Here is a 13,687-nt window from a genome sequence, read left to right as displayed (position 1 = left end):
CCTGTTTCTGCGAAACGCAGCGTTTGGTATGGGATTTGATTTTAACCGAACCGAAATGTAACCCATGACAGATTCAACATTTAGCATATATCAGAAAACCGTTGTTCCATACACCGGTTTATACGCCGGTTTAACCACAAAAGCTACCTTTAGCGATTAAAGCCTAACGAAATGAAAAAAAGGTAAAATAAGTCAAAAGCTCAGATTTTCGGCGGTAATATATTTTAGGTTCAATACGAAAATCCTTCCTACAAGAAACCGTGTCTTGATGATGCCTTCACCATTCTAGCCTTCCTTGCCGGTGAAACATGTGATTTCTTCTGAGCAAGCTCTCTTACCTCTGAGAGAACCTCACTTGGAATAGCCATCGACCCATATTTTCTCAGACTCCCCTGCACAAACACAACCATTAACAGGTTTAGAGACTCAAAAACCGCAGTTAGTAGATTCTGTTTTCTGAACTTGAACATGTGGGTAAGTGCTAACCATTTTGTTTAAAGGAGCACGAGCAAAACATGCTTTGAGTAGATTTCGCCATTTGTCCTGCCAGAAAAAGACACATGTAGCTAGGAAAAAAAAAACTAACTCGATGATTAAAAACATTTAAGAGTTTAATAGTTCAATCGAAGCAAAACCTTGAGATCCACTGGGGTACGATGCGGGAATGATGAATATGAAAGCCTTTTGATCACAGACCATTTCCCAACTCCATATTTGGACACACCTTCCACTAGGTTCTTAACCTCAGAGAGAGACCAAGCTCTATGATGTTTCCTTCTCATTGCACTTTGCGTGACTGGTCGATCAACGCGATTATAACTACTATCATCTGAGCTATCTCCAGATGAGTCCATGTACTCTGGCTCCATGATGTCTTCATCCACCTCAGGTTTTGAATGGTCCTTGTAGCTCTGACGATGAGTTGTTAACTGCATTTACGAATCAAGAACGCGATGAGCAACTGCATCATACCATGAATCAAATACATCCAAAGTATCCTATCCGGTATAACTTTAGGAGTGTCCGAGCTCGATGATGCTTCCTCAAAGTTTAAGATACTATTTGCAGAGATAGAATCACAATAATATGGATTATATTATATTGATATTTTTTTTCTCTTAATCAGTGATGAAACTATAAATAAGATAAAGTGCACTTACTTTTTTCTGGTCAGGTCCAGAAACAGATTTGACACCTGAAACTCGCTTCACGTCACTGTTTAACTGAGATTGGCTTACACTGAGGTTACTCTCTTCTGGCATAGCTTTCACCTCCCATGATTTGGAATGAAATTCCTACAAAAAGTTCAGATTATTAGCGTTATCCTTAATTACCTTGACAGCACCAAAGAGAAAACTAAAAGATCATGTCATGTTTAAATCTTTTCACAGTGTGTAGTAACAGGAATGAATCTCGCACAGGCCACATAAATGGAAAGGTTTTGATAGCTTATAGTAACAAAGAGACATACCCCAAGAGCCATTATGTTTTCCCTGGGACGGCTTCTCCTCACATGAGAAACATAGGGAACCTGAATTATGGAACCACCCAGAGATACCATCCTGGTGACAACAACTCTTCTTCCTGAAGAAACGGTGCTAATAGACCTCTCATCTTTTGAAGGGATCAGTGACTCTTTACTTTCCTGTTTTTCGTCATCAACTTTTGAAATCTCTTCGATATATCTCCTTGTAGCCTTCCTAACTCTTTTCGCAGACCTATACTCGCCTTCAAAATCTTCATTTCCGGAGTAGTGGTCTACAAAAGCTTCAACTGGACTATACTCAAAATCATTTGGATGTCCCTTTACGAAATCATTTGGACTAGATGGTGTGCCTTTGCAGTTACTAGCTCTTCCTTCGTCAACACTCGTATCATTACAGTTATCTTGACCTCCAAGAATCAGTTTGTTGTCATTAACTGTCTGGCTAGTTGTTGGGATAACACATGGGTTAACCCGTCCCATCTTGATCTTCCTTTGGAGCCAGAGTTTGTCCTTGCAAGTAGTTTCACGACCAAACGTGGCTCTGAATGTATCTTGCAGTGCTTTAATCGAAAGATTACCCAAGCATATCTCCTCTGTATCTCTAGAAGCTCCAGGGCTTGAGGCAGTTGTTGACACTGCAGGTGCTTTAGGACTACCACCTGCAGCATTTGAGTATGGTGACACATCCATAGGTTGATCTATACCGCATCCATCTGATGAAAAACAAACAGGTTCCTGCAGCAGAACTTCGGATAGGACAAACTCCTCATCCCCAGGCAACTCATTAGAGCTATGATAGTTGGTATCCAGAAGAGGAAAAGGCATCTGAGATCCATACACCAACTCCTCTTTAGACTGCAAAAGTTCCAAAGGTGGAGGACAGACCTCAAGCCGGGAGTTCAAATTGTCTGTATATGCTTCTGCGGTCTCCGACTGGAAAAGGCCTGGATTCAATAACTGAGTTGGATAAGGAAACTTATCGCCAAGAGGCACACATGATTTCATAATAAGAAAGACATTGCAATTGCAGGTAAACCCTTTTAGTGCAATCCTAAAGAATCTACTCGTATAATATGCTTAGGAGTGATTGTGACCGAACCTTCTAAACTATCTAGCTGCAGAAACTGAGAAGGCGACCCTTCATTGGTAATATACTCATATTGTCCAGGATCCGGTACAACAGACATATCATTCTCGTTGTTCTCGACCAAGTCCTTGACCTCCAACATTTCTTCATCAGTTGCAGGAACTAGTCTCCCATCTTGTGCAACCTAATGGGTGATTCACATAACCAGCCTCAGATCAAAATACTGAAAACGTCTAAAACTTGTAATGGCCATTAGTCATAGTTCTCAGTTCCAACTTGAACATACCCGAACAAGCTTGTAGACAACAGGATTTTCAATTTGATTTTCTGAAGAGAGTGATGCGCCACTAGTTTGAGCGACAGCGTCTTGAAACATCTCTCCATAGTCTTCCACAGAGCCAAACATTCCCCCCATAGATTATTACTCTACCCAATGCAGCTTCAAATCTACACACTGGAACCACATTAACAAAAGGAATAAGCAAACTCTGCACAATCTATATTCAAGGGTACAAAAAGACTCTCCTACACACTAATACCATAACTAGTGATGAGTCAAAACTCTATCTTTACTCTTAGAGACCTCTAATAGAGACACAAACATAGTGCATCTACAAAAATTTACAGAAAGTTTCGAAATTTGAGCTACCCTTTCTCAAATTCTTGTAGAAATTGCATGTTGCAGTCCTAAAAATCAAGTATTTGGCAGATTCTAACTCGAAAAGAGGTAATAAAACAAACCCAGCACTGAAATCTCAGGAAAGCACTATCCAAAAAGTTACCAAAAACAGCAGAAAACATAGTAACGAGTGTGTCCGAGAGTTTACCGGAGAAGATACCGAGCTCGAAGTTTTCACCGGAGAGAGAAGCTTTCCGAGTAAGCAAAACAAAAAAAGAAAAAGTTTTGGAAATTTTTGTGTTCTGCTTTTTCTCTGTTTTTTTGGCTCGCTTTCGCCTTTTGTTTCCCCCTAGTACACACACTGTGTAATTACAGGTCCGGATTCCAAAGCCTTTTTATTAGCTCGATTCTATAATGCCAGTTGGGATCCGCATTGTTCTGCGGGAAGCTCCAAGATGCTTCCACGTCAGTAAAAAAAAAAAACTAAATATCTGCCCGGGAAAGATCGAAACTACGTTCCGTCCCGGTTCTCATGCAGTACAACAGCGTGCCGTCTAAGACTTCTAGATTTGGATTACGTGCCGTCTTAGAGTTCAAATAGCTCTTCAACAAAGTAAATTTCACATGGGGTTTGAATCTACATCAATCTACGATGGAGAAACCAAATCATAAACTGAAATGTGTGAACTTTACAACAAGTTTCTTCAAAGTAAAACAAACAAACAATTAATCTGAAAATGAAAATCATCTTGTTGAAACGTATGTAGCTATTATTTTCCAACAGTGAGATATTGCAGTAGTAAAACTCTCTTTCCGACTCTTTGAATTTAATCAGCTTCCGGTGGTGGCTCTCGGTTTATATATACTAACCGGATCTAAACCTCTTCTGGTTAGCTTTGCCATCAGATTTCAAGGTTCCACTAGATTCACCTTCTGATGAAGCGTCCATCGATCTTGCAAAAGAATGAGAGAGGTCGCCGTAAAGGCTAGCCACTCTTCTGATATTGTTGTTGAGCTCTTTGATCAGACCGACGTTTCGACCCAAGTTATCAGGCTGTTTGGACTCGTGGTTCTGATTGATCTCGTTGATCAACAGCCGGTTTTGGTCTAAAATGTCTTGAACATCCACGAAGCTCTTCTGGAAACTCTGCAGCAGTTTCCCATCCATGTTGTGTCTCTCACCAAACCCTGAGAACACATCTCCTTCCATCTTTAGGGTTCTCCAACAAGATCAGAATCTTGTCCTTTGGTTCCTGTAAAAATGCAAACAAACAAACAAAAGCTAAGAAAGGGACTCGGTTTACATGAAAGATGATGTTGACCAGATAAAATGACTACTCCAAATACAGAGTGCGTTGACCTGATCTTATATTGATTTCAGAGCTCTAATCTCACATAAGATTCCATTATTAGTACATACTTTTAATCCAATCTCAAAACCCTCAATTTAAGACAAGATCCTAACAGGATCAAGGTGAAAAGGTCATGAATTTTGTAAAAGTGGAGGAAAAAAACACAAGCTTTTGTTCTGATGAGACAAGGGGGGAAAGAGATCTATATAAAGAAGCTGTTCCAGAAATAGCCATAAACTTAAAATTCAAAATACCAAGCAAAAAACATATCTCTAACCAAGACAAAATTGAAAAGAGTTTCGATCTACAGTTGTCTTACCTTTGAGAACCAGAAAAGGAGCTCCGATGAGAGAAAGCAGATGGAGAACGAGATTAATATTTTCTCTCAAGAGATTATTTTTAGCTATAATTTATAGTGACAACAACTATTGAATACTGTGCAAAGAAAAATAATAATAATAAAATAATACACTTGTTTTCTTCTGAAGGCAAACAGTATTTTTTTTTGAGACAGAGATATTTAAAGCGAGACTTTGATGATTCCTTTAAAAGAAAAAAACTGTTTATCTTTATAGCTCGTACTTACTATGAATCTCATTTTTGGCAGAGATACGGAGGTGAAAGAAGCCTGACAATCTGGATCGAGTCTTTCCAACCCGACCCGTGAAAGATTCGTGCTGCTGTTTGCGTCAAGTTCGGTTGAACAACATGCCGTTGAGAGGGCAAAAACAAAACGGCAGGTTGTTAAGCGGTGGCAAATGCGTGAGAGGTCAACATGGACTATCGGCGTAAGGGCACTATCGTCATTTCATTCTTCTCAATCCATCCCCAAAGGGCATGCATGCTAAGGATAAATACCTCGTGATTGTTTTGTTGTTCGCAGTTTCTCAGTATCGATCCCGTTATCATCAGGCAAAATGGCTTACACTTTTGCATGTGTTCACTACTTCAGTGTTGTTCTAACTTCTAACATCTGGTATTTGTTCATTTACAGGCCATGTAACTTCTGATTGCGTTGTAGATGTACTTCAACCATTTGGGATAAGCTTTGAAGGTTTTTCTTATCATCTCTAATTGTACAAAACACTTTTGCATTAAATTAAGACAATTCTTGGTTAGTTAGTTTACTTCCATCTTTTCAACATGGAGTTTTCTTAATAAGATGCTGTTTTTTTTCAATTGAATGTTAAATTTAATTCAAAGAAAAAAACTGTTTTTACAACAAATGCAGTATATTTAGAAATAATACAAAGTGTAGACATTCCAATCCTAGTCAACTCAGCCTTGTATAAAAACATGTTGCGATTCCTCCCTCAAAATCTTCGTTTACCTTTTCCTAATAATAGTAAACTTGTTCTTCATTGTTTTGTCAAATTTCTTGATCAAAATCATAGATGGTGAAAAAGTTTCCCCTAATTAGTATGAACCGTCACGTAGAGTACATATCTCAAAGTGAAAGATTGAACTCTGCTCCATTTCAAACCATCTGAGGCAATCCATACAAGCCTTTTCCAATCAAACGAGAATTATTGTTTCATTACTCCATGCGTTAAACCCTCCCATATTTGCGGTAAGTATGAACATTCAAAGAACAAATGTCTAATAGTCTCAGCTGGCCACTGGCACAAAACACAAGTTTCATCGAAATTAACATTCCAAATATTCATTCTATCACAAGTCGACAGTCTCCCGTGCATGCATGTCCAAAGTATAAACGAGAATTTCGGAGTAGCGTGCTTGAACCAGACTGCTCGATACCAAAGACAGACAAAATGTTTTTCTCTTATTATATGCCTAGTTCCTCTAGTAGTGAACATTTTTTTATAGCAACCCTTCTCATTCCTCCACATAGATACATCCTCTTCCTGCTTCCAATTGGCTTATATTTTTCAATTTCGAGCTCCACTCTATTCAATATTGGTAACCGATGATGCATTCTTCTATGATTTCTACTAGCCTCAACATTAGCATTGATCGGTATACCCATATCAATATGAGCTTCATTACTCCGTACATCTTTTAAGCATCCCAGTGGAGACCACACTTCATGCCAAAAGAATGTTTTTCTCCCATCTCTAACCTTAACTCTAGAGAAAAATCTTTAGCAATTTCTCTGCACTTCAAGATTTTCCTCCACATCCAAGACCCATTCAATGTGCTCTTTCTTACAGTAAAAAAAAATCTAGTTATGATATCAGATATTTTTTTAATCCAACTAACCCATAAGGAGTGAGAAGAGAGAATCCTCCAAACTAGTTTAAAACAGCTGACCAAGTTCACCTCCTTTAAGGATATTTTTTTATTCCTAGACCCCCTTCTTGCTTCGTTTTAGCATATTTTCTTCCAAGCTATCTTGTTCTTTTTCCCATTTAGATCCGGACGATGTCTTTTTCAGTTCAGGTAACTGAGTTTGATCATCCATTACGTCTACAGATAAATTACTTCTTGACATTGGAGGAAGAGTAAAACTTCCGACAATAAGCTTCAACGCTACCATCAAGAGCGCGTCGTTGCGAACAACGTAGACAAGGTTGCAATTGTTAACCTAATTGATCAATGGTAAGCGTGTCGAAGATGAAACAAATGAATGGGCTTCTGAGAAGTCACCACTGCCTATATATCCCATCCATGGGTAAACGCAGATGACTATAAAAAAGTCGTCTTTGATTAACCCTTTTGCCGCGCAATAAGCTCGTTACCATCATAGTTCCTAGCTCTCTGGAGCAGTATACTAATAAAAACATTTCAGTTGTGGGTGCAGGAGGAGATCATAAACCTAATGGACGTAACGCACTAAATCCTCAGGTAATCTACAAACTTATAAAAGCTCTTCGTTTCGTGTCTTGTCCATAATACTGACGTGTACGCTTCAGATACACTCTCCCGTGTTAAATCAGCTGACGTGTACGGATCAGATTAATTCTCTTCTTTCTCCCCACTGGGATTAAACAAACAAAGAAAAAGAAAAAAGCAAAGAGGATATTTTTCTGGGAAAATTTTCCAAATTCATGAGAGAAAAATCGACAAAAACCCTTGTCAATCAAAAACGCACTAATGGCGGAAGCTATTCCTTCATCGTCTTTGTCACCCAAGTCTCTCCAATCTCCTAATCCAATGGAACCTTCCCCTGCATCCTCCGCACCACCACCGTCCTCATCGCAACAACAACAACAACAACACATGACACCTCCGATCTCTAATTCCGCAGCTTCTCCGGCGATGGCGGCGGTTACGAACACCGAAGGTGCAATCCAGAACAGTAACAGCAATCCGCAACCGAACCCGGCCGCTGGAGCTCAGATCCCGTCGCCTTCTCCGTTGGATCAGCAGGCCCAGACTCAGCAACAACTCGGTGGTCAGACTCAGCAAATTATGCAGCAAATCTCCTCCTCCCCGATTCCGCAGCTATCTCAGCAACAGCAGCAGCAGATTCTTCAGCAACATATGAGTCCGCAGCAGCAGATTCCGATGTCGAATTACCATATAGCTCAGTCTCTCCAGCGATCCCCTTCTGTCTCTCGCCTTAACCAAATCCAGCAGCAGCAGCAGCAGCAGCAGGGTCAATACGGTAGCGTTTTGAGGCAGCAGGCTGGGATGTACGGGACGATGAACTTCGGCGGGTCAGGTTCGGTTCAGCAGCAGAATCAGCAGATGGGTAACCCTAATTTGTCTAGGGCAGGTTTGGTTGGCCAAAGTGGTCACTTGCCTATGCTTAACGGTGCAGCTGCTCAGATGAATATTCAGTCCCAATTGTTGGCAGCTTCGGTATTGCATTCTTATCTTTACTCTGTTTCTCTTTTGCTGATTCAGTTGAGACAACATGTCAAGTATGTTTCTTTTTGTCAAATTGTTGATTTTTTTTTATCTATTTGCATTTGATTTTCTTTATTCTGAGACAAATGAGCTTTGTGTTGCAGCCGAGGCAGAAAGCTGGGATGGTTCAAGGTACGCAGTTTCATCCAGGAAGTTCTGGACAACAGTTACAGGGGATTCAAGGAATGGGGATGATGAATTCACTTAATTTGAGCTCGCAAATGAGAGGTAATCCTGCTCTCTATGCTCAGCAGCAGCGAATCAACCCTGCGCAGATGAGGCAGCAATTGTCACAGCAAAACGCTCTTACTTCCCCTCAGGTATGAAGTTAAAAAAAAATAAGTCTTGTTAGCTTCCTGAATTGGCCAATTACAGTTATTTCTCTCATAGATACACTATCTGTTAATGGCTACGATATAAACCTGCATGATTCTTGAATTTGGCATGTTTTTACTAGGTATTGTAAAACCTAGCTTGTATGTTTATAGAGGAAGAGTGTATTTATGATTCGTTGAATTCAGTTTTGAAGTAAAAAGAAAGAGTTGCCGCCTGATTGCAATCCACTATTTAGGTCCAGAACCTGCAGAGAACACCTTCTTCCCTCGCATTCATGAATTCTCAGCTACCTGGTTTGGCCCAAAATGGACAAGCTGGCATGATGACGCAGCAGCAATGGCTGAAGCAGATGTCCGGAATAACCAGTCCCAATTCACAATCTTTCCGCCTCCAGCAGAGTCAAAGACAGCAGGCTCTACTCTTACAGCAGCAAATGCCCTCTGCTCAGTTACACCCAAATTCCATGTCCTTGAATCAGCAGCAAATATCACAGATGCTACAACAGCAGCAGCAGCAACAATCACAAATGGGCCAGGCTCAGATGAACCAATCCCATCAACAGCAGCAACAACTACAGCAGATGCAGCAAACCCAACAGCAACAGCAGATGCAGCAGCAGATGCCCATAAATCAACAACAGCCATCTCCAAGGATGACGAGCCATGCAGGGCAGAAATCTGTTAGTTTAACAGGCTCACAACCAGATGCGACACAGTCAGGTACAACAACACCTGGTGGTAGTTCCAGCCAAGGAACAGAAGCGACAAATCAACTGCTTGGCAAAAGAAAGATTCAGGATCTGGTTTCGCAGGTGATGATTATCCGACTAGGCTTGTCTTTTTTATCTTCTTCTTTCTTCTTCGTTGTTTCTACATGAAGAAAACAAAGTCTCATCCAGTTGTATATGATTTTCAGGTGGACGCGCATGCTAAATTGGATCCTGATGTTGAAGACCTCCTTTTGGAGGTAGCGGATGACTTCATTGATTCGGTCAGAAGCGCTAATGTCTTAGTTATTAACTACCTTTTGTTTATCACTTTCCATGTTCGTGGAAAAATATCTCTAGCTTATCTACTTGTGTAATAATTGATTGCAGGTGACTTCATTTGCATGTAGCTTGGCTAAACACCGTAAATCATCCATATTGGAACCAAAGGATATATTACTCCACCTTGGTTTGTACATCTTGAGCTCTGTTTCGTGTGTTGGATTTTTAGTAGCTTACTCATCTGCTGATCGCTCGGGGTTACAATATATGCAGAGAAAAACCTGCACTTGACAGTTCCTGGATTCTCAAGTGAGGATAAACACCAAACAAAAAACGTAAGTGATTTTAAATATAAAACTCTCCAAGAACATAGTATTTGTGAATCTGCTGATTCCAAGATATTGATTGCAGGTACCAACTGATCTCCACAAGAAGCGACTTGCAATGGTAAGCTAAAACCATATCCTATACATCTTTCATTGTGAAGTCAAATTTATGGAGCTCTCAAGTTTCTTTTTGTTTTTTTTGGGGGGAGTGGTCACCAGGTGCGTGCCTTGATGGAATCCTCAAAACCAGAGACGAATGCAAGCAATTCTAAGGAAACTAATAGACAAGTGATGGTTAACCCAAATGGTCAAAACCATCTCTTAAGACCATCGCCAAGTTCAGAGCAATTGGTTTCGCAGACATCCGGTCCTCACATGTTACAACATATGACACGCTACTAAAAGGACTTCAATACAAAAGCCGAAGCTACGTTAATCTTCTTGGTAAACAACCACAAATTTTACCATATTTTTGTTTAATAAATTAAGCTCAAGTTCATTGTGGTGATAGACTGATAGTCCTTCAACTTTTGCTTTTCTAGGTTTCAAGAGTTTACACATCTATCTATACCAGACATTAAAGAAAGTGAAGGCACAAGGAGTCAAGTTAAACTGTATGTATTATATATATGAGTCTTCTAGGCAAACAAATAAAACAGTTATTTCTTCCCATAGTTTGATCTATTTAATAGTCACATACATTGTAATTGGTAATGATTTGCATTGAAGTTTTTGGGATCTATCCTTGGTGGTATCATTCACATTTTGGGAAGAGAGCAATTCATCATGATATATACATTTCAACCATTATACATATCAGAATATATGCATAGATTTAAAGATCATTTGTGCTTTTTTTTTCTTCACGCTTTGTCTTTATAATCAGGCCTAGCCCAAGTAAGTGGGTAAGTAAAATGGGCAACGGCCTGGTAGTTAATATGGTTATGGTTCTGATAAAAATGGTAAAGAATAATACTACTTCCGTTTTCGAAATTTTTTTCTAAAGTGTTTAAACTTATTAAGAATTCAATAAATATTTATAATTTATTTATTTTTTTACTTTATTATACACTTTCCAATAACTTTTCACCAATGAAATTTAATCAATTAAAATATTTTTATTTAATGTTTCTTAAAATCATATAAAAAATACCTTAAACATATAGAAAATCTATCTTTATGGAACAAGTAAAAAATCTAAAACATTTTACTTTTGGGGAACGGAAGGAGAGAGTATAACTAAAAGGGTAGAAAGGAAAATAAACAAAAACTTTCCAGAAATAGAAAACTTTACTGGTACGCTACCGAAACGTTACGAAAGAGAGGAAAAATACCTCGTCTCTAACAATTTCTCACGTGCTTCTCCTTTCTTTTTCCTCTTGCATCTTTCTTCGTTTCTAGTGAATTTGTGATCTCGATAATTTTCTCTCTTTCCCTCACTCGCTAATTAATAAACTAAACCGTTTTCTGTAACTGACGACTATGATGACGAGTATGGTTTGGACCAATACAAATCGGTTCATATCATCATATGCCATCTTGGAAACATTTTAATGTATAATCCAGTTAAACCTTAACTGGTATTATGCCTTGAACTGGAACAGTGAGAGGAAACCAACAAGAAACCAAACTGAAGAGTTTTTTTTCTTTTTTCATACCCGAACAAACGGTTTCAAACATCGAATCACGAGTTAATATAATTTCTGTTGAATTTATCCATATTTGTTGTTAATATACTTAACCCATAAGCTAGCATGCTGACGAATCGCGTGACGATAACAACACCACCAGCTACCTAAAACAGTACATATATTAGGTTCCGCATCTTGAAAAAAAAAAAAAAAGATCTGCATCATGTGCGCGGGAGTAAAAAAAAAGTACAAAATAAAATATTAATTGGTTGAAAAGGAACCTTGTAATCTGTTGTTTTGTTATTACTAAACTAACCAATTACCATTTCAAAAAAAAGTTGACCTTACAACCGAATACATGCTTTTATGGTTTGCCTAGGAGAACTTTGAACATATTAATTGGTTGAAAAAAGAACCATGTAATACATTCGAAAAGAGGAAAAGGTTATATTTATATATAGTCCTTCATGAAAGGGTTCCGACACATAAAAACTATAGGACGAATTAATGTGTAAATTGAATCTGCTAGTACTTCACAAATATACGATTGTTGTTATGTAAGTCAATTACTATATTTTTTTGGTAAGTTGTTAACATTAGTATTCAAAAGTTAAAATACGTAATCTATACTATTAAACCAAAATTATATTTCTTAATTTTGTGAGATAATTACAATATGCCATTCTCTAATTTTAATTTAACATATTAATTAATATCCATCCAAAAAATCTAACAACTAATATTATATATCGGATTTATTTAATGGTATATATCTACACTTTCCTATATCTACACTTTCCTAAATAATTTATATATGCAAGATTTTGACATTTGCCATATGATTTATACTTTATTATAAAAAATAATGTTTACTTCCGTATCAAGTTTATGTATCTTATATATTATATTCTTATTTACCTACAATATTTCTCTTCCAATCTATAGGCTATTTACAGAATATAAAAATATATTATAATGGAATATTTTTAAAATGTTAATCATATGAACATTGTAATATATTTAAAATTAATTTTAATGAGTAGAAATATACCACATTTAAATCCCTTTAAATTTTATGAAGTTTTTTTAAACATAATCAATCTACACAATTGTAAAAATATTAGGCTATGCATGGTTTTCAAGTATCCCTTCGTATATGGATAGGATCCATTCGAATATCGGTTTTTCAGATTTTGAAAAAATCACATTCAGATATTATAAAAAACCAAGTCGGATTCAAGTGGATTTTTTTTCGGATTTCCGGATCATTTTTTTGGTTACAGATATTATTCTTGAACCTTATATTAGGCTATTACAAATTTAAGCACATAAGAAGTTAACAATTATTTTAAATTAAAAAAATAAATTCCGCGTTTTGAAAATGCGGGTAAAATCCTACTATATTTTAAATGATCAAGTTTCTAAAGACTAAAATTAACTAACCTAATGTGGAGTACAATATTCATATGATAAATGGTATAAATTTATGATGATATTTGATTACGTTTACGCAAATGGTATGCAATAACTATGATATATATTAAACTTATTCTAATGCATAGACATCCGGAAAATATTTGTTATTTAATACATATATCCAGTTGAGGCATTACATATATAAACTTATATATTACAAATGTTTTTTTTAATACTTACTTTCATTAATCAACCCGAAGATCGGGAATTTAAATGTCAATTACAAGGTTAAATCGAACAAAATGATTCTAATTCAAACATCTATTACAAAGAATTTCCGATTAAGGCATTACAAAGAATTTTATTACGTATAAGAATTTAATCAAATAAATCAACACTTATGGAACCATTAATCGTCTCATTGTTATATCAAAAGTTGTATATAAGGACATTTAATACAAAAAAAAAATTAAACGAACTATATAATATAATACGAACCAAATAGTATTATACATCAAGTTGTGCATAATGTATAACAACATTATGTGGACAAAAATATTCATATAATTGTATATAGTTACGGATCAAGAAATATTTTAAGTCTATCATCATAATATCACAGATATCAACATT

The 13,687-nt window shown here is 37.1% G+C and overlaps 3 protein-coding genes across 4 annotated transcripts; 1 reads left to right on the top strand and 2 right to left on the bottom strand.

The window, feature by feature from the left end:
* Positions 1–34: 34 nt before the first annotated feature.
* On the bottom strand, positions 35–3,574 carry LOC106447256. 2 transcript variants are annotated; one of them, XM_013889147.3, is made up of 8 exons: positions 3,401–3,574; positions 2,860–3,020; positions 2,586–2,757; positions 1,472–2,430; positions 1,161–1,295; positions 636–929; positions 487–543; positions 35–392 (listed from the first exon to the last, which is right to left on the bottom strand). In XM_013889147.3, exons 2-8 carry the CDS (start codon positions 2,986–2,988, stop codon positions 249–251), a joined length of 1,890 nt encoding a protein of 629 aa, XP_013744601.1. In that variant the 5' UTR covers positions 2,989–3,020; positions 3,401–3,574; the 3' UTR covers positions 35–248. The 2 variants fall into 2 exon arrangements, with proteins under 2 accessions (XP_013744601.1, XP_013744600.1); XM_013889146.3 differs by having other exon boundaries at positions 2,860–3,027; positions 3,401–3,561.
* A 271-nt stretch (positions 3,575–3,845) lies between these two features.
* LOC106447255 (protein ELF4-LIKE 4) lies at positions 3,846–4,445 on the bottom strand. The gene has a single exon (XM_013889145.3). The coding sequence runs from the start codon at positions 4,400–4,402 to the stop codon at positions 4,058–4,060; it is 345 nt and encodes a 114-aa protein (XP_013744599.1). The 5' UTR covers positions 4,403–4,445; the 3' UTR covers positions 3,846–4,057.
* Positions 4,446–7,505: 3,060 nt separating this feature from the next.
* On the top strand, positions 7,506–10,751 carry LOC106447254 (transcription initiation factor TFIID subunit 12b-like). The gene is made up of 9 exons (XM_048758205.1): positions 7,506–8,309; positions 8,462–8,677; positions 8,929–9,504; positions 9,609–9,683; positions 9,790–9,868; positions 9,955–10,016; positions 10,093–10,128; positions 10,227–10,451; positions 10,550–10,751. Exons 1-8 carry the CDS (start codon positions 7,599–7,601, stop codon positions 10,407–10,409), a joined length of 1,938 nt encoding a protein of 645 aa, XP_048614162.1. The 5' UTR covers positions 7,506–7,598; the 3' UTR covers positions 10,410–10,451; positions 10,550–10,751.
* The last annotated feature ends 2,936 nt before the right edge of the window (positions 10,752–13,687 follow it).

The sequence above is a fragment of the Brassica napus genome, chromosome C5 (assembly GCF_020379485.1).
Source record: "Brassica napus cultivar Da-Ae chromosome C5, Da-Ae, whole genome shotgun sequence".
NCBI lineage: Eukaryota > Viridiplantae > Streptophyta > Magnoliopsida > Brassicales > Brassicaceae > Brassica > Brassica napus.
This window is presented reverse-complemented; position numbering and strand designations above follow the sequence as displayed.